This window comes from Rhodamnia argentea, chromosome 9, assembly GCF_020921035.1.
Source record: "Rhodamnia argentea isolate NSW1041297 chromosome 9, ASM2092103v1, whole genome shotgun sequence".
NCBI classification, from domain to species: Eukaryota; Viridiplantae; Streptophyta; class Magnoliopsida; order Myrtales; family Myrtaceae; genus Rhodamnia; species Rhodamnia argentea.
In genome coordinates, this window is record NC_063158.1 from 13,907,364 (window position 1) to 13,932,292 (window position 24,929).

The window sequence follows — 24,929 nt, forward strand, 5'->3', positions numbered from 1 at the left end:
GACATCACTCAAAAGTCTATAGGTGGCTTTTTCTGCGATGCTTAGGTATCCCCCATATCACTAAAGGCTTATAAACACCTAATGTCCCTGCATTCGCCAACTCCTTAATTGTAAACCCGAATACTCTGTTTTGTTTTGTAAAATGGTCTTCTCCCTCTTTCTGTCATGACTCATAAATCTGAACCACATTGAATTACATAGCGACAATGCTACTTGTCTGTGAAGAATATGATCTTAGTTCCTTTTTCACGTAATACATTTTTAGGTACAAAGGGGCACTGGGAGGCCTGTGGGTGGTGGCAGTACTCTTTATTTGCTATATTTTAACTGAAGTCCTTCGAATTTCAAGTAGCACATGGTTGAGTTTCTGGACAGATCAAAGCACTTCAGAGAACTACAGACCAGGATTCTACATATTGATCTATGCAATCCTTTCCTTTGGTCAAGTACGTCAATGCCGTAGATAGATCTCCTGTTCAGTTTCTCCAATGTTACTATCTTTCATGCAGTAGCTTGAGCTTCTATAATTTCTTTTTGTTTCTTTTTGAAGTGCCTCATTTCCTCTTAGTGCTTGAGTTTGTCTTTAAACTTCTTGCTTATGGTGCAGCATCAGTATTGTATTTTCAGATAGTATCTCAGTTATCATACCATGAAACAGACTATTTGTTAACTTTACTATATTTATAGATTTCTGTACTTTAATCTTTGGTGGATGTGGGTATATGTCAACTGAAGGGAAGGTCTTTTTAGCAATGTCTGTGACAACTCCCCTTTTTCTGTGAATCAGGTGACCGTGATGCTGGCTAATGCTTATTGGTTGATTATTTCGAGTCTTCATGCGGCGAAAAGATTGCATGATTCTATGCTCCAGTCTATATTAAGGGCTCCAATGCTCTTCTTTCACACCAACCCAATGGGTAGAATAATCAACAGGTTTGCCAAGGATCTAGGCGACATAGATCGCAATGTCGCGCGATTCGTAGATCTGTTTATGGGCCAAGTCTGCCAGCTACTTTCAACTTTAGTGCTTATTGGAATTGTGAGCACAATCTCTCTTTGGGCGATAATGCCGCTCTTGATCTTATTTTATGCCGCCTATCTGTATTACCAGGTCAGTGCAGTTTTGGTCATGCCATAATGCTTTTGCATGCAAAGCAATATGTTTTTTTTTTTTTTTTTGGTGAGGATGCAGAGCAATATGTTCTCTGCTACTTACAGCAACGATTGCCAACCCTTGTCCCACTAGGCGGGGTTGGCAATTTTCTTCTTCTACATTAACTGACAGTTTCATGTTGTGTTTGCATTTTTTGTAACGCTTGCGACACTATGCACCTCCATTTAGATGTTCCATAGTGGAAATTCTGAATCAAAATTTCCATAATCCTTCTATAGGAGAAAGCAACACTTTATTTCCTTCATTCATTTGAAACAGTGAATAATCACCAACAGTTCAGTAATAAAATTTCTTTTAGCCATCTTTTTGTCATTTTTTTGTGGTAGAAGGGGCCTTAATTGTCAAGGCTAACAGAAAATCCTTTCAATTTCTCGATAGAACTACATGTCTTTTCCTAACGCATATTTTGTCCTCTTACCATATTGCTAAGTCCTTTGGAAGTCTGGAAATAATTGGCTTTCTAATTCTTTTCTTTGCGGTTGTTAACAGACTATATCTCGTGAAGTGAAACGCTTAGATTCAATCACCAGATCTCCAGTTTATGCGCAATTTGGAGAAGCATTGAACGGCTTGTCAACGATCCATGCATATAAAGCATATGATAGGTTGGCCACCATTAACGCCCAGGCCATGGACAATAATATCAGATTCACCCTTGTCAATATCAGTGCCAACATTTGGCTCAACGTAAGGTTGGAGACTCTAGGAGGCATAATGATCTGGTTGACTGCGACATTTGCAGTCATGCAGACCGGAAAGGCAGAAAACAGAGCAGGGTTTGCTTCAACTGTAGGTCTCCTTCTCAGCTACACTTTGAATATAACAAGCCTTTTGGGCAGTGTTCTGAGACAAGCAAGCAATGCTGAGAATAGTCTAAATGCTGTAGAGCGCGTGGGTGTGTACATAGAATTGCCTTCTGAGGCTCCGGCTAGAGTAGAGAGCAACCAGCCCCCTCCTGGCTGGCCTTCATCAGGATCAATCAAATTTGAAGATGTGGCCCTTCGTTACAGACCTGAACTTCCTCCCGTCTTGCTTGGATTGTCCTTCTCGGCAGCACCTTGTGAGAAACTGTGAATAGTTGGAAGAACCGGTGCTGGAAAATCTAGCATGATAAATGCTTTGTTCCGAATCGTTGAGCTGGAAAGAGGAAGAATTTTGATCGATGGGTGCAACACTTCTAAAATAGGACTGGAAGATTTGCGGAAAGTCCTTAGCATCATACCACAATCACCGGTTCTTTTCTCGGGTAGGCACTGTGAAATGCTCTTATCACCTTAACTTGTTTGTTAAAATCGCTTTGCTCTTCCCTCCCCCTTTCCTTCAACTTCTCTGATAATCTGTAGGAGATTCTGCTAACAAGTTCATGCTTTTCAGTCTGCTCGCTGGTTGATATGGCTATGTCCTCTAACCATTTCACATCTGAGAGTTTTCTTTCACTTATTATGTCTGATATTGGAGGTCCAGAACTCTTTACTCCTTGCACCAATCATGTTCACAAGATCTAATTACTATTCTTGCAATCCAATTCTTTACCCGACAACTCTTGGGCAGTAAATTTCTTTGGACGTGAACATTCTGCTGACCAGTCCTAGTCTGTTCAAATGTCTTATTTTACTGTTCTTCTACTTTAGTTTGATTACAAATAACATTCTAGATAAAAATCGGCCAACTTTCTTTTCATGAGCTGTTCGATATTTCATGTGAAAAAGGATACCATATGGGTCATAACTGCATGCACTGAACTCCATTACTGCAAATTGAGGAGCTTCCACAATAGACCAAAATGAACCTTGTGACTCCATTGTTTGTGGAGACTAAATATCATTTGGAACGGCTTATCTGTTCTCAATCCTGTGTAGGAACTGTGAGATTCAATCTCGACCCTTTCAACGAACATAACGATGCTAATCTCTGGGAGGCTCTAGAGAGAGCACATTTGGAGGATGTTATCAAGGGGAAATCTTATGGCCTGGATACTGAGGTAAGCTCGCAATGAAGTTACGTATTGGTAGTCACCTACAATGTTAAAAGGGAAAATATTGAAGTTATGAAAATTGTACTGTGAAGGACAAGGATTGTTAGAGGTTGTCTAAAGCATGCAAGTGTTGAGATGGTGACAATGACAATGACTAGGCTAATGCCCTTTGGTAGAGAAAGGAGAAACATCGAGTCGAATGTATACGAGGCATCCGTTGTATAACATTTTCCAGATATGTTAGATGTTTTGTCTTAATTGAAGTTGCTAGTCGATTTCTATATATGTTTGGACTTGCCTATATGCAACAGGCCGATGTAACGCTCTTCATTGTTCTACTGGCTTCAGAATGCATCCATCGGTTCTTTCTTGTTAGTTAAGAAAGGATAAGCTAAAAATCTTCACTGATATTGATATTGGTTGCGTCCTGTCAAGGTTTCCGAGGGAGGAGAGAACTTCAGTGTCGGACAGAGGCAACTGCTATGCCTTGCTCGAGCATTACTAAGAAGATCAAAGATTCTTGTTCTCGATGAAGCAACTGCGGCCGTCGATGTTAGCACCGATTCTCTCATCCAGAAAGCCATCCGTGAAGAATTCAACTACTGCACCATGCTCATCATCGCTCACAGACTTAACACCATCATTGACACCGACCAAATCCTTGTGCTCGATTCTGGCCAAGTATGTTCTGTCATTGCTATTCATCATACATCAGTTCTTGCAAGAATTGCATATTCCCAGCTTGTCATCATTAATACAGAAAGGCGAAAACCACACTTTTCTCTGAAATACAATAATTATGGGGCTTAAAACTTTTGAAGAATGGCAAGTCAAACATTTCGATGTCATCGTGTTTCTACTTTCTTACTTACGTACTAATTGGGATGCTTTCAACTTTCACTTCAGGTAGCAGAACATGATACTCCAGAGAATCTGCTGTCAAATGAAGTGAGCGCATTCTCTAAGATGATTCAAAGCACCGGTTCTGCCAATGCGCAGTATCTACGCAGCTGAGTCCTCCAAAAGAAATGAACAAGTTATGGCTGGAAACGAAATATTCAGACAGCAAGGGATGACGTTCGGCCTCTTCCTACTGGGCTGTCGCTGGCGATTTTGCTCCAGCAGTCAGCCTCACTTCCAACCACGCCCTTCAAATTTCAATTATCGACGACGATGACAACGATGGCGACAACATCCTTAAGACAATGAAAGATGCAGTTATAACACCCTTCTGAATATTTGCTCATCAGTTTTAGTACCAGTGAAGTTGGGAATTCACACTATTCATTGAACTGTGGGAATCCAGGATCAAGGCTTAGGTAACCTCACCAAATGGAAGTTATCTAAATTAGAGTTCTGTCGCAACTTGTCATGTATTTTTCACATAATTCAACGTATAACGCGCAAATCTTCTCGTGAGTCTTACATAGCTTCTTTGTACGGCTTGAATTTCATTACAATGTAGTGCGAATAGAGGATGAATCCTCCTGATTCGAAACCATGTGGCCGAGTTGTGGCAAGGGTATCACCGAGCTAGACCTGATCATCCTTGCAGCCTGAATCGACCCTAGAATTTGATTACTTAAGGTACACGTTATGTTGTAACTTCCATGTGTTTTAGTTAGTTTGTTTAAGTAAAAGCTTCATCCATGCACTTAGCCAAAAAGAAAAATTAAAAAGAAATCGTGGACAATACATGAAATACAAGGAGGTTGTGCGCGCAACTGAATTCAAATAACAATGAATATCTTCAAAATAACTGTAGAGAAAAGGAAAAGTATGCTACATTAGTTTTTGATTATATGCCTTTTCAGAAGTAGATTTTTATTAAAACTCAATAAGCGACATCTAATGTCCAGAAATAACAAAAGGAAAAAAGAAAAATACCTAAGATTATTTGGACAAAAGATCCGACATGCTGAACTGACTTTGATTTGGGTGCTCTTTTTTTTCGATCTAGAAATAGATATGAGATTTATAAAAAGTTTTCTATACGACGATGGTGCTGGGGACATCATACCTAGGCGCACATCGCCTTTTGGCAAAACCATAGCTATCGGACAGAGAAATCTCGGCATGTGCTCATCATGGATGTTGATGAGGCTGCCGATTGTGCTCTAGTGTTATGACATGAATGAGTCGGTCTATACAGACTGTACCGAGTTAATTTATCTTTCGGATTTACTTATTTTGTTACATTTATATATCAATCTAGAAGTTATGTACCTCTATTTCGCGTGAAATGGAAATTATCTCTCTAACCCAAAAATGAAAAAACTGATGTGACAACATTTCTATCACTAAACCTAAGCATTTAACATATCAAATAAAGGAAACTCAAAACTAACAATATCGGGTTAAGTACACCATGAGTGCCATAACTTATGTACGGCGTTCACTTGAGTGCCATAACTTTCAAAATGTTCACTTAAGTGTCCTAACATTAAAAAATCGTTCATTTGAGTGCCACGTCGGAGCAAAATCTTTCACTTGAGTGCTACAACAACTTTTTCGATGCGCCACATTAGCTTTTCAGCGTGCCACGTCATCTTTTCGGCGAGCCACGTCGGCTTTCCGGCTATCACGTCAAATTTTCCGGCGTTCACGTCAATATTGCACTCAAGTGAACGATTTTTGAAAGTTATGGCACTTAAGTAAACATTTTGAAAATTATGATACTCAAATGAACGTCATACAAAAGTTAAGCACTTCTCGTGTACTTTTTCCAACAATATCACCCACTATATATATATAACCCCCATAGCCCAGCTGCGCAAAAGCAGGTCCATGTTGTTTCCGAAGCATGTAATAAGTTAACATTTTCTATCTTTAAGTTTCTTATGATGCCTTGCATCAAGATTCCGGTATCTTATCCAATTCAATTTTTGTTCGCATCTGCTGATTAAAAAAAAAAAGGACTTCAGCTGTTAATTACAAGACCACTAGGGGGGATAAACTATCAATTGCCAATACCAGACATTTATTAATTAAACGGGGTCGGTTTTACCTATGTTTTTTATGCGCAATCTTGCTAATCACAGGAATAAATTACAAACCTCATGTAAATTCTTAGTCTTGAAAAAATTACTAAAAATGTCATAAACCTATTGCAATTGTGTCAATTTTATCCTAAACTTTTTTCTTTGTCAATTCAGTCCCAAACCTTTTGCAATTGTGCCAATGTAGTCCATCCGGTCAATTTCGGTCGATCAAGATCGATGTAGATGCCGGTGGGCCAGCGACATAATATTATAATAGTTTCTTGAATTTTTGTTTTTTTTTTCCTTTTTTTCTTCTCTCTCCTTCTTCTTTCTCTAGCAGACGAGAGCAAGCTTCACATGAGGCCGTTGAGGTCTTTCGCCTCGGGCTGACTAGAGACTCCGAAGGCGGTCGATTTATAATAAGACCTACTACTACATTGCAAAAACTATTAATTAGTTCAAGCTAGTCGATTTATTTAATATTCATAAATTGAAGGACAAGTTTCTTGTACAATGTAATTGATCACATAAAAAATTAATAGATACCCACAATAGGTTTGGGTAGATCCGTCACTGATGTACCGGTTTGGAGTTTTTCATGGTATTAATCCAAAATTTATTAGTGAAGTTCAAATTTGTCAATTTATTCTCTATATGGTACGATAAAAATGAACAGAATAGATTAGTAATTCCTCATACATTGAAGGTCGAGTTTCTTTCTTGTACAATGTAATCCATCACATAAAAAAATTTTAGTTACCCACAATAGTTATTGTTCGTGTGTCAGTGTGTAACTAGAAACGAGAAGTTTCTACATGCGACAAAGGCTACAATATAAATCATAACTGCGTGCACTGAATTCCATCACTGTGAAATGAGAAGTTTCTACAAAACGAAGCTTTAGACTCAATTATTTGTGGAGAATAAATACCATCTTAAATAGTATTTTTTCCTGAAATTGCTTTTTCGGACTTTGACTCGTTTGGTTTGCCGAAAACGACTTAATCAAATGAAAAAACTTTCCAGCCAACTAAAAATTCATGCATACAATTAGAAAAGTAAATTCCTAAATCTAAAGAGGTAAAAAACACTTTCTAGAATTGCTATCTCGAATTTTTTAGTAATTTAATTTAATTTTTTATTTTCTTATTTCTAATATGTTTTCTTTTTTTCTTCCTTTGCCGGTCGTTGGGCCTTGGCGATGACCGGCAATTGGCCATAGATGTGGGTTGGCGAGCTCGAGGCTTGTCGGATCCCGCCGAGCTCGAGCTCGACCTCGCCCGTGACGGTTGCTAGCCGCTTGTGGTGGCGTGAGAAAGAAACAGAAAAAGAAAATACAATTTTACATGCCTTTTTTTTTTCATGCTTTTCCCGAAGTTCTGGAGAAAGTTGTAATTAATAGAATTTTCCTAATTCTCCCTTCCGAAAGGAAGAACGTGAAATTCTTTTTCTTTTTCGCGGGGACTAAGAGATTGGATCTAGCCGTAAGAAGAATGCTTGGATGAGTTTGATTTTTTGTTTTTTAGGATGAGATAAAGTCATGAAATTGAAATCATTTTCAAAATGAGATCCAAACATCAGGAACTGTTTTCGGTCATAAATCACCAAATAAAGGAAAACTAACAATTTTCTTAGAAAATGATTTCTCGAAAAGCATTTTCCTGTTTCTGTGAAGTTTCCCCCCCAACCAAACACACCCTAAGATCATTCGTGAGATCGAGTATCAGGACTTTAAAAATATACAAGTTTGTTCCTTCTAATAGACGGGTAGAATTGTGAAAGCATTAGAAAAAAAAAAAACGCTAAAGATCATATTCATATGTTATCTACTTTTTGTTCTTCTGTATCCTTTCCTGCATTTTCACTGGTAAGTTGCATCTAATTAATCTTCCTTCATGCAGGTCTAGGTTTGATGAGCAGAATGGCTGACGGTAGATACGAACGACTAGAGCACGAGTTTGGAGACAACTCGTATTGGGATGCTGTGGAAACTTCCAAGTAGAGAGCAATCTTTTATTTAACGTGTATTTCAATCAATCAATCACGTATAAAACTGAGCTAAGGTTGAATATTCTCCCAAATCTGGAGATGGTCAATGTCAGCGTACTCTTGCATCAGTCAGTGAATGTGCATGAAGCCATTAAGCGGGCGATAGTTCTTCTTGATGTTTGCTTATTAGTTTTAGTACAGGAGAATTACCGAAAAAATCATAAACCTATTATAATTATGCCAATTCAGTCCTAAACTTTTTTTTTTTTGTGGCCAATTCAGCCATTAACCACTTGCATTTGTGTCAATTCAGTCAATCCGGCCAATTTTGGCAGTGTTTTAGCGATCTCGTTAGGGATGGGCGAGGCTGGATGGATTTAATTAGCACATTAGTGTCGGTCGTTTCATATCAGTAATTTTCAGCTAAAATTGAATGGATGAACTGAATTGGCATAAATGCAAAATGTTCAAGACTGAATTAGCACAAATGCAAAATATTTAGGACTGAATGGCATAATTACAATAGGTTTATGATTTTTTTGGTAATTATCCCATTTTGGTACTAGTAGAAATCAAAATTCACGCTGTTTAACTAATCTATGGGTATACAGGATCAAGGGTCAGCTAACTTCACCAAATAAAAGTATTTTAAATTGGCTTGTCTACGTACTTTTGTCCATGATCCAAAGTATAGCCCGAGATTCTTCTCCTTAGTCTTTCATAACTTCTGAGGAAATTTTCAATTAAGGGCTTGATTTCAACTTTTTAAATAGGGGCTTGAAGTGGATTTTCTTCAAATAAGGACTCGAAGCGCCATCTTTGTTTTAAAAAAAAAATTTCATGAAAAGGATATTTTCGCCACTTATTTTTCCTTTTTTTATTTATGTTTTCTCAATCCCAGATATTTTCGTCATTTATTTCCTTTTTATATTTTCACCAGCAAGCCCTCACTGGTCTAGGCCAATGACCAGCGAGGGCTGAAAATTTTTTTTAAAAAAAAATAAAAAAAGGAAAAATAAATCACAAAAGGAAATGATGAAAACACCCTTGGTCAGACCTTTTTTTGAAATAAAAAGGGCACTTTAGACCTTTATTTGGAACAACATCCACTTCATATCCCAATTTGTGAAAATGAGAGTACTTAAACTCTTATTTAAAATTTTTCCTAACCTTCTTGTACGTCTTGAATTTCACGACATGTGATCTTGTAAGTGTAATACATGAAGAGTCCTCCCGATTCGAAATTATAGAGGCCTTCTCGATATCAAAGTCGAAGCATGCTGACGTAAATCTTCTCATAAGTTTTACATAACTTCTTTGTGCGCCTTGAATTTCCTTACAATGCTTGAATCTCATAAATGTGATAGATGTTCGATTCGGAACCGCTGAACTCTTTCTTATATTAGAATGCGATTTGACAAAGAACCAGAGTAATGAAGGAGTCAAGGGTCAAAATCTTAACTTAATTTTGAGAATGTGCAACCGAAAGGAATGGAACAAAACCTTAGATGAGAATGTGTACATGTACAAATTCAAGATTGTTCTCCACTGAGCGCAATATCTCTGTTTTCGCCTTCACTTGTAAAATTCTTTGATTAAAAATTAAGATTGGGTTGACATCTCCACTTCTTTTATGACATTTCCACAGCATACCAATCCGGGTTGTCTCCAAACTCGTGCTCTAGCCGTTCATATCTACCGTCAGCCAGTCTGCTCATCAAACCTAGACCTGAAGAGTTACGACTGCATCTCTTGTTCTCTTGAGGATGTTGTCGCTGCTGTTGTTATCTTCCTCGATATCCAAGATCCTCAACATTGCCCTCATAGGTTAGTGATGACTCCTAAAGCAAATTATATATCATTGTTTTGGCTCATTTTTTTATTGGCGAAAAAAAAATTAATTGGAAAATATTTTTCTAAAAATAATCACTTGTATCACTCACAAAAATGAATGGTTGAAAAACATTTTATCGACCACAAAAATATTAGCTGAAAATACGATAATTTTTAGACATAAGTTGTTGTCGATTATGAAAATATTTTTTATTGACTAATTATTATATAAGCAATACAAACGATCATTTTTCAGGAAAATATTTTTCATAGCATTCATTTTTCACGAAACGAACGCATATTTAATCTCCAAAAGATTAGATAAAAAGGAAGAGGTACATACAATTACAAAGAATAGTTTTTTTTTTTGGGGGTCAAAAAAGAATAGCGTTAATCCATAGAGAATTCATACTATTATTCAATTTAGAGTCCTAAGATAGTGGTTATACTAAAAAAGCCACAAATAAAAAAATAAAAAATTGAAGAGAGTTCATACACTAGCTTATATCGGAAGTACAGGTCAATTTAGCACATCAATCAATGATCGTTGTTCTTGGAATTCATCAAGGCTTAGGGTAATATTTTTAAACACAGACAGAATGATCCCTTAGGCCACTTATCTGAATTATGACACTATGATAATCTATAGATTGGTCAGCACTATAGACAGATGTATCATAAGCCGATTGCTGATGTTTCCTTGCTTCTGGTGTCGATTACAAATAAACCGTCGCAACGCGGCCCGATGAGCCAGAGCTATTCCGACCAGCTCGTCCATCGGCACCACTCACACGCTGGAGCCACCATTACTGTCAAATATCTTCTTCTTGTTGTTTTTCTTAAGTATTTTTTGTTACTTTTTCTTGTCCGATTTGGATCCTTTCACCCTTACCCAAAATTCCTTATTTGCCATTTTATTCGGACTTATCCTGGTTTATCTGGTCTGGAGGACGTCTCCAAATATTGGATACGAATATTTTTATCCTATCAGGACTTAAATTCAGACTCTCAAATGCAGCTTTGGAGTATGTAGAGCAATTAGTATACCTCAAGTTCAAAGAAAGACTAGAAGAATAGCCCTTATGGTAGGAGAACTATTGACACCCTCTAAACTCAAAACTATTGCTATCAATCAATTCATTTGGGATCATGGAACCTCTTATGATACCGCAAGATACAAGACAAGAAATCAATTCAGAAGAGGTTGACCCTAATGATATGTTATCTTAAGAACATAAAGAAAGATCTGGGGATGTTCTCATCTGTAAAGAAGAGTATGCGGAATCAAGAGACGAGAAAATCCGAATGACTATACTTGAAAGATTTGTATGATTGTACCCACCACGGGCATGGCGCGTTTGGTGAGCTTTGAGTTTTTTGGCCTTAAGGCGTAAGCTGGTCGAAAGTTCAAAACCCTCCCAACGCGTTTCTCGGACTTAAGTGGGGGGCCCTTGCTGGTGGGCTGCGGGGCTAGCCTCCCTCCAGGTATAGTTGTCGTCGGAAAGGGTCTTCGCCGCCCTTCGGGTGGTGGTGAGTTGACCCGATTACGACTGGCGGATTGGGTCAACCAGTCGTATGATTGTAAGTCCAAGGGAGAAAGCCAAAACATAGTGACGTAAAACCGTAAACTAATCAATCATGCAAGGGTTTTCTCCATCACGTCTGCCCCTCGTGTCAGCTTATGTGCATGTGAGAGGCCTGCCTACGTAAGCGGTGACGCGTGCGTAGGGCCAAACGTTGTTGTCTCTGTCCTCCCTTGAAACTGTCACAAACTTCCAATTCCAAATGTCCCATTTGACCCTTCTTTCCATCCTTTTTCCTCTTTTTTTATTTCTTATCTCCCTTCCTTCTTCTTGGTGATGATTCATCTGCCGTAACGGCCTGTTTCACGCACTCACTCTTGTTGTCCCACTCAATTCCCTCGCTATGTATATAATTCACGAGCCATTTCAACATGAAGCAGCTCCAGAGTGTTGCAGGTTCTCCTCTCTCTCTCTCTCTCCCCTCCGTCCCCGTGCGTGTGTTTGTGGAGTTATATGTTCTTTTGACTTTGCTTGGAGTGCATTCTTCAATCTACATGAACTCAGTGACTTCTTGTGATTTCGCCATACTGGGTTTTCCTGCTTAACTTCTTTCAATTCCAAATGCCCTGCAGCATTCATGATGGATGTTTCTGAACATGTGCATTAGTACAGGGGAAATTTTTACTTTGACACTTCTAGGTGAATATAGTTGCATTTCTAACTGAAGCAGCTGTGATGGACTCTTGCTCTTGTAGGGAAAGGCTTCATTTTGGTTGGGATGCAAAAAAGAAATTGCTTCATGAACTAAGTGCTAATACTTTGATCATTTAAAAAATGGGTTTTGAGCTGTTGGATTGGTATTGCCAGCCAGTGGGGAATGGGATTTGGGCAAGGACTGTGGACAGTGCTTTCGGTGCATACACACCTTGTGCCATTGATTCCTTGGTCATTTCCATATCCCATTTGGTTCTTCTGGCCCTCTGCTGCTACCGAATTTGGTTGATCAAGAGGACTTCGAAAGTCCAGAGATACCATTTGAGGTCGAAATGCTACAACTATATGTTGGGATTGCTTTCTTGTTACTGCGCTGCTGAGCCTCTGCTGAGGTTGGTGATGGGCTTTCCGGTTTTCGATCTGGATGGTCAGACTAGCCTCCTTCCATATGAGGTAGGAATTTTGCTGTACTGAGTTCCTAGCTTCAACTCTCCAATGTTCATGTAATACTTCGTTTGTTTGATCAACAATCTTGATTAGCTGGTTATTTTGTTTAATGTGCAACCCTGCACATCGACGGGACTCCTATATTGTAAATGCTATTAACAAACTTATGCAGCTAGTTGCTCAACCCCAGTATAAATGAAAATTAGACTGAAATTGTTCACTAGGACGTTGGCTGTCCTTTTTTTTTTTTTTCCTGTTTCAACTGCTTTCTTTTGGAAGAAGCTTGGCACCAGTAAATCCTTGTCAGACTATAGCATTCCTCATTACTTCTACATTCTGTGTAATGTGGAACTTAGTCTTTTGATAAAAGGCACAAATTTATTAAAACGTTGCACATGTGAGTTTTTCAACTTCTGTAGGTTCCATGTTTAACCCTCTGAGTAAGCAAATCAGCTACCATTTATTATTAAACTTTTATATTGCACAACTCTGTTTCTGCCGCTGCCATACTGCGGATCTCAATCCATTTGCCGACTAGTGTCTGACCATGCTAGTTTGCACTCTATGTCTTCAGAACACCAGTCTGTAACAATCTCAAATGATGCTGTTTTACATTGGATGGCAAACTGAGAGTCTAATTTGGTTTGTAATCACACCTCATTTTATCTTTGGCAGATGGTTTCGTTAACCATAGAGTCTCTTGCTTGGTGCTCCATGCTAGTTATGATTAGCCTAGAAATGCACATATATGTTCGGGAGTTCAGATGGTATGTGCGGTTTGGACTCATTTATGTTCTGGTGGGGGAAGCTGTGATGCTCAATCTCATCCTCTCCATGAGAGACCACTATCAACATCATGGGTTAGTTTTTATCCTTCAGCAGACGTTTAATATACTATTCATACTTCAGAATATAAACGTCTCATATTCATGTATACACTTGGACACTAGAGTATAGTGATGTTATTAGATGCTCTCTCTCTCTCTCTCTTCAAGCTATGCATATTGATGAAAACAGTCGAAATAATTAACTTCACGGTTGTTAAATCATCGCGACGGACATTTTTGCAAGATTTTCCCGTCCATGTCTTGCAATATGGTTAAATTGCTCCCTTAAACTGGTGCATGTGGCTACCAATACCTTTCATGTTAAACATCTTTCATACTGTATATAAGTGTTCTGAAAGCATGTCTCTGTTGAGTTGCCACAATTAAGGTGACACCTTGATCTCCCTTTGGGATTGTGAAACTAATTTTGATTGATTGAAGATGATATCCAGTTGTAGGTTGAGTTGCCTTATGCAATCAACTACTATAATTGGAAATCTTTCTTGGAGACTCCAAAACCTTTTCGAAGTATGTTCCACAGAGGACCTAATATTTATATTTTTCGCTCCTCCAGGTCTGCACTTTATCTGTTTATCAGCACGGTTTTCTGCCAGGTAACTTCTCTTTCAATAAACTGTTACTCCTTCGCTCATCTGTTTATCACTTCTTAGCCTTTTGAACAAACAGCACCCCCCGGGATTCATCAGTCAATAAACTTTATGTGAACATCGGCAATTATTGAGATTTCTTTCTGACATTGGTCACCTTGATCTAAGGAATTCTGATTAAATCTTCTTCTTTTTTGTGCTTCTTTGATGAAGGTTCTATATGGGATTCTTCTTTTTGTCTATGTTCCGAATCTGGACCCTTGTCCAGGCTATACGACGATCCCCCCCGAGCCTCTCGATAGTGTTGAATACGAGGCTCTTCCGGGAGAGGAGCAAATTTGTCCTGAAAGGCATGTCAACATATTTTCCAGTGAGTAATACCTGCACTTCACTTATTCTATCCAACAGTTCCGGTTATTATTCATAAGATCTGACCAGTTCAGCTACTCGCTATGCATTGACACATCAGGGAACTGCCTGACATTCTCCAGCAAGCAGTGACGATGAACTAATAATTCGACATTTTCAGATTCTGTCAGCTTAACAAGTCCAATTTGCTTGTTTTTTGCTTGCTTTCTAATGGTGGCATTCATCAGTTCCCTGTTAGCGCGTCTTTCTTTCGTCCCTGAAATAATTTCTTTGCGAGAAACTGAAAAGTAAGATGAGTCATTTTTTTGGGGGTCTAGTGAAATGAAACATTGGTTTTTGTTTGGTGGTAGCTGCTTATTGTTGTATCGTTCATGAAACATATGTCTCTCTCTTATAGGGATATACTTTGGGTGGATGACTCCACTCATGCAGCAAGGCTACAAAAGACCGATTACCGAAATGGACGTTTGGAAGTTAGACTCTTGGGATCAAACTGAGACACTGATTAAAAGGTTTGCATCCACTTTTCTCTAGCTGTATTTTGAACTTTTTGTGTAGTCAGATAAATTACGAAAGCAACACAACTGTATCTTATTTTGCAGATTCCAGAAATGCTGGGCCAAAGAGTCTCAAAGGCCCAAACCTTGGCTTTTAAGAGCTTTGAACAGCAGCCTTGGGGGGAGGTATGTATTCGTTGACTTGCATCTCATATCCCATTTTTCATCCCAATTTCGATTTGACAGTGCACTGACATCTGTACAGCTTTATTCTGTAAGCTTCCTCATTGTTTGAATGTTCGCCTTCTCATTTCCCTAGTTTACTTGGTCCTCCAGGTTTTGGTTGGGAGGCTTCTTTAAGGTATCATACTTACCCTTCATGATCTAATGAATGCCAGACTCATTCCAAAATGTTCAGATTCCTTAGATGTGGTGATTGGGTGCTTAATCAAATGTTGTAACTCCTTTCCTAGTATGATGATGATGGCCACACACTATGCATGCGCCTTCTAATTTACTTTGGTTGAGCAGAGCATAAAAAACTGATGAATCTGAAAGAAATAGAGCAGTATCTAAAGGACTGAAGTCTCTGAGGCTTCATCTCGTGGTTGAGCTTGAATGATCGCTAGAACAATGATCCTGCAAGAGCATACTGTTCACTTGACTATGCAATGCTAATTGCAAGCATAGTAACTCTTTCTTACGTGGATAACCACAGATCGGGAGTGATCTTTCCCAGTTTGTAGGGCCCACATTGCTGAACCACCTCCTTCAAGTAAGTTGTTCCAAGTGTCTATCACTCTCTCTATCTCAGATGAATTTGTAGGCATCAACTTTTTTAGTCCATGCTGGACTCTGCTTTTAAGATTTTGATGCAATCCAAGAATTGTGACCTTTTACGTTCTCGAAATATGCGCTTCATTACGGAGAATTTTTCCCTTGGAACCTATAGACCATTTTTGGATGGGTGACTTGAAGGGTTGTTAATAGGGACAGCAGACCCCTGCAGAAACAGAGTTAGCATGTTATTCTTAGGGTAAATGTCATCTTCTAGTAATTAATTTGGGTGTGCTTCATGTATTGTCGTGACAGAAAAGGTGCTCCAACATAAACAGGACAACAAATTAACAGCAATGGCATAATGACTGTAAGGACTATGATAGACTCAATAAGAATGTCATCTGTTCTGTTCTATGGGTAGATTGATCTGAGGTCTCAATCGCCTTGCCTTCCATGGCAAAAAAATTCTGCACATAGACTGATCTTTTATTTTTGTATCCATTCAACATCATGGTCGATTATGTTATATGGAGGTTACTATTCCAAGAGCGGATTTGTCTTTCTGATGTCTTTCTTTGCAACATGCAGTCAATGCAAAGAGGGGACCCTGCATGGATTGGTTATGTCTATGCCTTTTCAATTCTTGTCGGCGTGGTATGATCCTATCTTTGTTTTGTGTCAAGGTTTTGATTTATGTTGGGAGTCAGAGTCCTGTCCTTTCCTTCTAAGTTTGCACACCGTTAGATTTTTATAGTGCAATAAGTGAAGTAAAGCTCCGTTTGTTTCGGAAAAAATGAATGATTTGGAAAACATTTTGCAGAAAAAGATCGCTTGTGTTGCTTGAACCAATAAGTCAATGAAAAATGTATTCATTACAGACAACAATTTATGTCTAAACATTTTCATGGGAAATAAAAATATTTTCCTTTCTTTAGAATATTATAAATATATATTTTTTAATTCAAAATTGCAAGAGCGATTTCCTTTCATCATGAGTCAAATTCGCATCGAAAAACAGAAATATTTGTTCTCTTTTATGAATAACCTTTTTCATAAAATTGTTTGGGATTCCATTAGATGGGGGCTCGTACATGTTCGGCAGTGATCGTTTTTAGGAGAATATTTTCTAAATCATTCATTATCGTTATCACCTTTGTAAAAATTTCAAAACAAGTTCATTGCAATTAGCTCCTATATAATTTGTTATCATATGCCAAAAATCTCCGCTTTACTTATAATTGCTGTTGCCTCTGGCTTTTGGTTCTTATTCAATGAGGATGTCCTTCCATCAATAAGATACGTGAAAACTGCTGTTTTTAGATATGTTAATGACTTCTGATTGGACTCTGTTCAGTCGCTTGGTGTGCTTTGTGAAGCCCAGTACCTTCAGAATTCATTACGAACGGGATTCAGGCTGAGGTCAACTTTGGTAAAACCTTTTCCAGATTTGTACAAATCCTCAGTATCAGATATTTAGTCTAGACCGCTCCTCGTCGTTTATCGTAGTTGAGCAATTAAATAGCTTATTCACCATTATTGGTAGGTGGCGGCCATATTCCGCAAATCCTTAAGACTCACTCATGAGGGACGCAAGAAGTTCCAATCTGGAAAAATAACAAACATGATAACAACAGATGCTAATGCAATTCAGGTGATATTCTCACCTCAGACATGACTGTCATTGCTACCATAGTTCTCTTATTGCTGCAAAGTGATTTAGTTAAGTGAATGGTGATTTCTTTCTTAGTTCATATGCCCACCTCTTCTGATTTCGCAAAAGTGAAATTTTATGAACTACATCTGATGTGATATCTGATATTTTTCAGCAAATATGCCAACAACTTCATAACTTATGGTCGGCTCCGTTTCGTATTGTCATTGCCATGGTTCTTTTGTACCAGCAATTAGGTGTTGCTTCACTGCTTGGATCTCTCATGCTTGTCCTCATGATCCCATTGCAAGTAAGCATGTGCTCTTTCTTTCCCTCGATAGTTATCCTCCCTATCACATTGTTAATACCTATTTCTTCCATGATCATTGTAACCATCTGTTAATTGATGGCTGATTTGGAGGTACCTTTCCTTTTAATTTTTTTGAAGGGCATTCTGATCTAGGCACTAAGTAGAGGATGTTTTTTCTCTGAAGCTTCTATGTAGAAACGGTTGTATCAGGAGTAGCGTTGATTAGCTAAATGAGGTTTTCTGCACCACAGTGTCACTCTCAACTCATGAATTTGCATTTACATCATGATGATTAATCTTCCTTCTGTCAATCAATTGTCTTACATTTAATAACTCTTCATGGTGAATTAGACGGTCATAATCAGCAAAATGCGAAAACTGACCAAGGAAGGGCTGCAGTGGACTGACAAGAGAGTCAGCCTCATGAACGAAATTTTGGCAGCAATGGACACTGTGAAGTATGTTGAATAATGGGGAAGCCCTGGCTGTGTTCATTTTACAACAACTGAAATTCATTGGAAAAATTCTTGCAGGTGTTATGCTTGGGAAAAGAGCTTTCAATCTAGAGTTCAAGAAATACGAATTGAGGAGCTTTCATGGTTCCGTAGAGCGCAACTACTAGCTGCGGTATGGACTATTTCAAAATTAGGATAATATTGTGCATTCTGATCATGGAATTGTCTATAGTATTGACAGTTGGAAAATTCTCACTTTCCCCAATGTGCAAAAAGTGTATGCGCACACACATGCACACCGACACAAGCACATCCACACACCGACACACGACAACGAGCATATCCACACACTCACACACGCTCGCATGCACACAGAGAGAGTGTTTCTGTCTATGGTAAACTTACCAAGCAGACTGACAGCAGTTGAAATACTTTCATAGATACTCATGTGCAAGCAATTCAGATTCTCCATTTCTTTTCAAGCATCATGAGAATAAGTTTGTCTAAAATCAAGGAAAGGGATTGGTTTACTGAGTCAAATTATCCATCTGGTGTTGGGCTCTGTTCACCGTTTTTTGTAAGCTGAGTAGTCATACTCATACTAGCTCTTCTTGAATCAGCATATTTATTACCGAAAGGTGCATGGAAAATAGTCTCCATTGGTTTCTCAAATAGCAGTCGATGAATGAATTTGGACCCTTTTTGTCAGAAGGGCGAGAGACCTAATGGACTTGGCATTTTCTCCTTCCATGATGCCTTGTGGTTTTATTTGTCTGACAGTTTAATTTTGGTAGCAGTTCAACAGCTTCATACTGAACAGCATCCCAGTCATTGTAACCGTTGTGTCATTTGGGACATTCACTTTGCTTGGTGGGGATTTGACACCAGCGAGAGCATTTACATCACTTTCTCTTTTTGCGGTGCTAAGGTTTCCTTTGAACATGCTCCCTAACTTGATGTCTCAGGTTCTCACTTCATCCTAACCTCAGCTCTATATCTCTGTCATTCAAATAGAATAGTCTACTGATCTACCCCATTGTCAACATCAACGTGGGTGGTTATTTTGTGGTTAGTGGATCTAGCATTTTCTTTTTGCTTCTAATTGTGTACATTGGATATGTTGTTCATGATAGCATCACTCAGTTTAAGTATCAATTCATCTTGCTTTGATGATGAAGAAAATGATTGACAATATCAAACTGCTAGAAAAATCAAATAGAATATCAAAAGTGAACTGCAGTATATATTTGATAAAAAAAAAAAAAAAAACTGCAGTATATTATCTCACTGATAAATTTGATTCTTTGATTTGGACAAGACGGCGTGCGAAAAGGGGAGGATCAGTTCTCACATACTACATTAATGTTGATATTAAACTGATTATCTAGTTGTTGAACTAGCATAAACAGTTGAAATTTAATTAGATGTCGGTTAGACCTGTAATATCAATTTGATAAGTGAAATGGAACGCTAAACCATATTGTGATGACTAAATCTGTAACAGTTTATCTCTTCATTAGCCTCCTTTTACAACATTTGGAAAGTGGCAGTCAGAGTTTTTCTTTTGTGCTTATTACAGCCTTTTGCCTTTGCTTTCTCAAAGATGATGCGTGTTCTCTATCTTAGATCCAGCAATTTTATTTTAACAGTTCTTGCAAACATTTGTTTGTCATTGTTTAGTTTCCAATCTTACTTTTGTATCCCAGGTTGTTACTGCAAATGTTTCCCTGCAACGTATGGAGGAACTATTTTTAACAGAAGAGAGAATTTTAGTTCCTAATCCACCGATTGAGCCAGGACAGCCAGTTATTTCAATCAAGGATGGGAACTTTTCATGGGACTCAAAGGTCAAATTACATCTTCCTCATTTTATCTGGCAAAATTCCTTATCGTTTCTCTTTTCAATGTGAATAAACTGTTGACTATACTATAAATTGTTTAGGCTTTAGGGGTTGTAACACCATCGACAATGCATCAAGTACAATAGTAATCACTACCATGATTTGAAGGACGAGGGCATATTACAAATTTTTTATTGAATCCCAAAGTTAGTAGATGCCATAATAAAAATTTAAAGCACTTGTTCATCGGACAACTTAAGCCCTTACATAAGTGAGTAATGCTCTCACAACTTCTATAAAGGTGACTGATTGTGCGAGGAAACTTGCTCTAAGTGTAATCATTTATGGCGAACGATTCAAGCTAATGTAGATATTCGATGATTCAGCATAGCTGAATGGTCATTTATGGTGGTTTCCAGTCTTTTTATTGCAATATTTTATTTCAAGTGGAGGCTAAATTATCAGCTAACTTCAGGCAGAAAAACCCACGTTGTCAAACATCAATCTAGACATACCATTCGGTAGCTTAGTGGCTATTGTTGGTGGTACTGGAGAAGGAAAGACATCCCTCATATCCGCAATGCTTGGGGAACTCCCTCCTGTCTCCAATGCTTCTGTTACTATACGCGGAACCGTTGCTTATGTTCCTCAAGTGTCCTGGATTTTCAATGCTACTGTAAGTTGCACAGTGCTGTTTTTGTTTTTCTGTCGATGTTGAGCGCCTTATCATCTTTTCTTGTGTCCTAATCGCAAGTGTATGATTTCAGGTGCGTGACAACATATTATTTGGGTCTGAATTTGAACAGGAAAGATATTGGAAGGCAGTCAGCGTTACCGAATTGGAGCATGATCTCGATGTGCTTCCAGTTAAGTGGGACTCAGTGCTTTGCAAGATTCTCTTATTCACACGGATGCGATCCATTAATTATCTATCTCAATACTTCAGGGTCGCGATCTTACAGAGATTGGTGAAAGAGGGGTGAATATAAGCGGAGGGCAAAAGCAAAGGGTTTCTATGGCCAGGGCTGTTTACTCGAATTCAGATGTTTACATATTTGATGACCCTTTAAGTGCTCTGGATGCTCATGTTGGTCGACAGGTATGATATTCATGACACAGAATATTAGTCACAAGTTACCCCAGGTGTAGCAATTGATGTTGTAAGGCTCAACATTACATTTATACTTGAAAAGTGTTAAGAGTAATTAAATATTAAATCAAGATAACAACTTAAGCTTTTAAAATAGTTGACAGAGCAGGAGGTCCAGTGTTCAAATCTCACAAAAACCTTTCTATGCGAAGCATGCTCAAATGCTTCAATTGAACAAGGATAAGAATTTTGATCCTACAGTCCTGTCCTCAAGATAACTCGCTGCAATCAATCTTGGGATGATTGAAGCAACATCTAATTGCAAACTCATAGTCATTTTCTGACTTCGGACTTAACTAAAATTTGGGTATATCTACTATTGCCTTTGTTTCACTTTTTATAGCATGGCGTATCTGAATGTTTGGCTCCACTATTCTCAACGTCTCAAGCGACCTTTAGTTTCATTCCTATAGATCTTACATTCAGTAGGATCTCTTTTCCGAATTTTCAGAAATGAGCTTATACTAACCCGCAGTCACATACAGGTGTTCAATAGCTGTATCAAGGAAGAGTTGCGAGGGAAGACCCGGGTTCTTGTCACAAACCAGCTTCATTTTCTTCCTCAAGTCGATCGAATCATTTTGGTTCATGAAGGAATGGTCAAAGAGGAGGGGACTTTTGAGGAGCTCTCTAAAAGCGGGGTACTGTTCCAGAAACTTATGGAGAATGCAGGAAGAATGGAGGAACAAACAGAAGAGGACGAGGAGGGCAGGAAGACAAATGTAAAGGAGAAAACATCCAAACCAGCAACTAACAGCATTGTTAATGAATTGCCAAAAGATCAAGGCCGTGGGAAGAGAGGTAAAGGAGGGAAGTCGGTGCTTATTAAGCAAGAGGAACGGGTAACGGGCATCATGAGTTGGAAAGTTCTGATGAGGTACTAAATTGCATTACATGAAACTCCATCTTCTAATGCTTGTTGCGTAGACAGATTATTTACAGAAAAGGCTTAATTGTGGATAAGAAATTCATGACCTGAAATTTTTCTTGAACTCTACAGTGGAACTATGGTTCAAATAAGCCAATTAAATGACCTCAAACATACATGTGATATCTTTGAGCAAAGAGTTCAAGTAAGTCCGCGTAACACCTAAGACTATGGAACCTAAGACTATGGAGGCAATACTCATGTAGTGTAAGTATGCGCAACATTTCTTTCTCACTGTCACTTGACATCACTCAAAACACGGTCTCTAAGTTGCTTTTTCTGTAATGCTTAGGTTTTCTCTCTGCGATAAATATGTTTCATGTGTATCATTAAATGCTTATAAACACCTAAGGTCCATGCAGTTGCCTATTCCTTTTTGTTGATAACCCCGAGGCTTTTTTTTTCCTGGTAAATTGCTGTTTTCCCTCATTTGTTGTCTGGACTCAATTAATCTGCATGACATAGAATTACATAGCAATAATGATATTTATCTGCGACATTCATATTAACTGATTTTCTTTTTAGGTACAAAGGGGCACTGGGAGGCCTGTCGGTGGTGGCAGTACTCTTTATTTGCTATATTTCAACTGAAGTTCTTCGAATTTCAAGGAGTACATGGTTGAGTTTCTGGACAGATCAAAGCACTTCAGAGAACTACAGACCAGGATTCTACATATTGGTCTATGCACTCCTGTCATTTGGTCAGGTACATCAAAATTCAGTACATGGATCTCCTCTCCAAGTGTACTATCTTTTATGTGGTAGCTTGTGCTTCTATACTTTTTTCTGATTATTGATGAAATGGGAAAGCCACATTCTTAGTCCTTGAGTTCGGATTACTACTACTTGTTCATATATAGTGCGGAAACAATAATGTAATTATAGAGAAAATCTGAGTTATCAAACCTCGTAATGGACTACTTGCTAACATTTCTATTTTTGTAGACTTTGGCATTTTAGCGTCTTTGGTGGATGTGGGTATATATGTCAACTGAAGGGTAGGTCTTTCTAGCAACTTCCGTGATGACGACTCCTGTGTTTCTGTGAACCAGGTGACCGTGACATTCACTAATGCTTATTGGTTGATTATCTCGAGTCTTCGTGCGGCAAAAAGATTGCATGATTCTATGCTCCAGTCTTTATTAAGTGCTCCAATGCTTTTCTTTCACACCAACCCAATGGGAAGAATAATCAACAGGTTTGCCAAGGATCTAGGTGACATAGATCGCAATGTCGCCCAATTTGTAAACATGTTCATGGGCCAAGTCTGGCAGCTACTTTCGACTTTTGTGCTTATAGGAATTGTGAGCACAATCTCTCTTTGGGTCATAATGCCCCTGTTGATCTTGTTTTATGCAGCCTATCTGTATTACCAGGTGAGCAGATTTGTTCGGGCTATAATGCTTTTTCATACAAAATGACATGTTCTCTGCTACCTACGGCCACAATTGCCAAGCCTTCTCACACTAAGTGGGGAAGGCTATTTTCTTCTGCTACATAAGCTGACAATTTCATGTTGTATTTTCATTTTTTGTGATGCTTGTGACACTATGCACAGCCATTCAGATGTTTCACAGTGGAAATTCTGAAAGACAATTTCCATAATCCTTCTACAGTAGAAAGGAACACTTTTTTTCTTTTTATGAAACAGTGATTAAGTAATAAGCACCGATGGCTCAGAATGAAAATTTCTTTTAGCCATCTTTTTGTCATTTTTTTGGCCAGAGGGGGCGTTAATCATCAAGGCTAACAGTAGATCCTTTTAATCGCTTGATAGCATTACACCTCTTGTTCTATCGCAAGTTTCGTCCTCTACTCGTAGCTGAGTCCATTAGAAGTTTGGATGCGATTGTCTTTCTAATTGTTTGCCTTGTGGTTGTCAACAGACTACATCTCGTGAAGTGAAACGTTTGAATTCAATTACCAGATCTCCAGTTTATGCACAATTCGGAGAAGCGTTGAATGGCTTGTCCAGTATACGTGCATATAAAGCATATGGTAGGTTGGCCACCATTAACGCCAAGGCCATGGACAATAATATCAGATTCACCCTTGTCAGTATCAGTTCCAACCGTTGGCTCACCATAAGGTTGGAGACTTTAGGAGGCATAATGATATGGTTGACAGCGACATTTGCAGTCAAGCAGACTGGAAAAGCGGAAAACCGAGCAGCGTTTGCTTCAACTATGGGTCTCCTCCTCAGCTACACTTTGAATATAACGAGCCTTTTGAGCGGTGTTCTGAGACAAGCAAGCAGAGCTGAGAATAGTCTAAATTCCGTAGAGCGTGTGGGTGTGTACATAGAATTGCCTTCCGAGGCTCCAGCTATAACAGAGAGCAGCCAGCCCCCTCCTGGCTGGCCGTCATCGGGATCAATTAAATTTGAAGATGTGGTCCTTCGTTACAGACCTGAACTTCCTCCCGTGTTGCATGGATTGTCCTTTTCAGTAGCACCCCGCGAGAAACTGGGAATAGTTGGAAGAACCGGTGCTGGAAAATCTAGCATGATAAATGCCTTGTTCCGAATTGTCGAGCTGGAAAAGGGAAGAATCTTGATAGATGGGTGCAACACTTCCAAGATGGGACTCGAAGATCTGCGGAAAGTCCTTAGCATCATACCTCAATCACCAGTTCTTTTCTCAGGTGGGCACTGTGAAATTCTTTTAACACCTTAGCTTGTTTGTTAAAACAGCTTCATTATTCCCTCCACTGTTCCCCTCAACCTCTGTGATATTCCATAGAAAGGTCTGCTGACATGATCATGTCCGTCTGCTCAGTGGTTGATTTTGCTATCTCCTCAAACAAATTCATAGCCGAGAGTTTTCTTTCTCACTTATTATGGCCAATATTGGAGCTCCCAAACTCTTAATTCTTGAA

The 24,929-nt window shown here is 38.7% G+C and overlaps 1 protein-coding gene across 5 annotated transcripts in view; it reads left to right on the top strand.

The window, feature by feature from the left end:
• Positions 1-24,929, top strand: part of LOC115726799 (ABC transporter C family member 12-like) — an 83,878-nt gene that overhangs the window by 56,033 nt on the left and 2,916 nt on the right. Inside the window, exons 1-24 of one of the 5 annotated variants that reach the window (XM_030656844.2) lie at positions 11,795-11,931; positions 12,231-12,642; positions 13,312-13,496; positions 14,038-14,077; positions 14,285-14,441; positions 14,838-14,952; positions 15,043-15,123; positions 15,274-15,298; positions 15,656-15,712; positions 16,306-16,371; positions 17,072-17,146; positions 17,261-17,368; positions 17,544-17,678; positions 18,030-18,136; positions 18,212-18,305; positions 18,931-19,098; positions 19,840-19,980; positions 20,450-20,650; positions 20,742-20,840; positions 20,921-21,073; positions 21,610-22,001; positions 22,578-22,758; positions 23,105-23,428; positions 23,939-24,695. In XM_030656844.2, coding sequence (XP_030512704.1) covers positions 12,310-12,642; positions 13,312-13,496; positions 14,038-14,077; positions 14,285-14,441; positions 14,838-14,952; positions 15,043-15,123; positions 15,274-15,298; positions 15,656-15,712; positions 16,306-16,371; positions 17,072-17,146; positions 17,261-17,368; positions 17,544-17,678; positions 18,030-18,136; positions 18,212-18,305; positions 18,931-19,098; positions 19,840-19,980; positions 20,450-20,650; positions 20,742-20,840; positions 20,921-21,073; positions 21,610-22,001; positions 22,578-22,758; positions 23,105-23,428; positions 23,939-24,695 — 3,994 coding nt within the window. In that variant the 5' untranslated portion in view covers positions 11,795-11,931; positions 12,231-12,309. Of the gene's footprint in view, positions 1-4,055; positions 4,569-11,794; positions 11,932-12,230; positions 12,643-13,311; positions 13,497-14,037; positions 14,078-14,284; positions 14,442-14,837; positions 14,953-15,042; positions 15,124-15,273; positions 15,299-15,655; positions 15,713-16,305; positions 16,372-17,071; positions 17,147-17,260; positions 17,369-17,543; positions 17,679-18,029; positions 18,137-18,211; positions 18,306-18,930; positions 19,099-19,839; positions 19,981-20,449; positions 20,651-20,741; positions 20,841-20,920; positions 21,074-21,609; positions 22,002-22,577; positions 22,759-23,104; positions 23,429-23,938; positions 24,696-24,929 lie in introns of those variants that run through there. The other 4 variants (XM_048285079.1, XM_048285080.1, XM_048285081.1 and 1 more) reach the window with 4 other exon arrangements.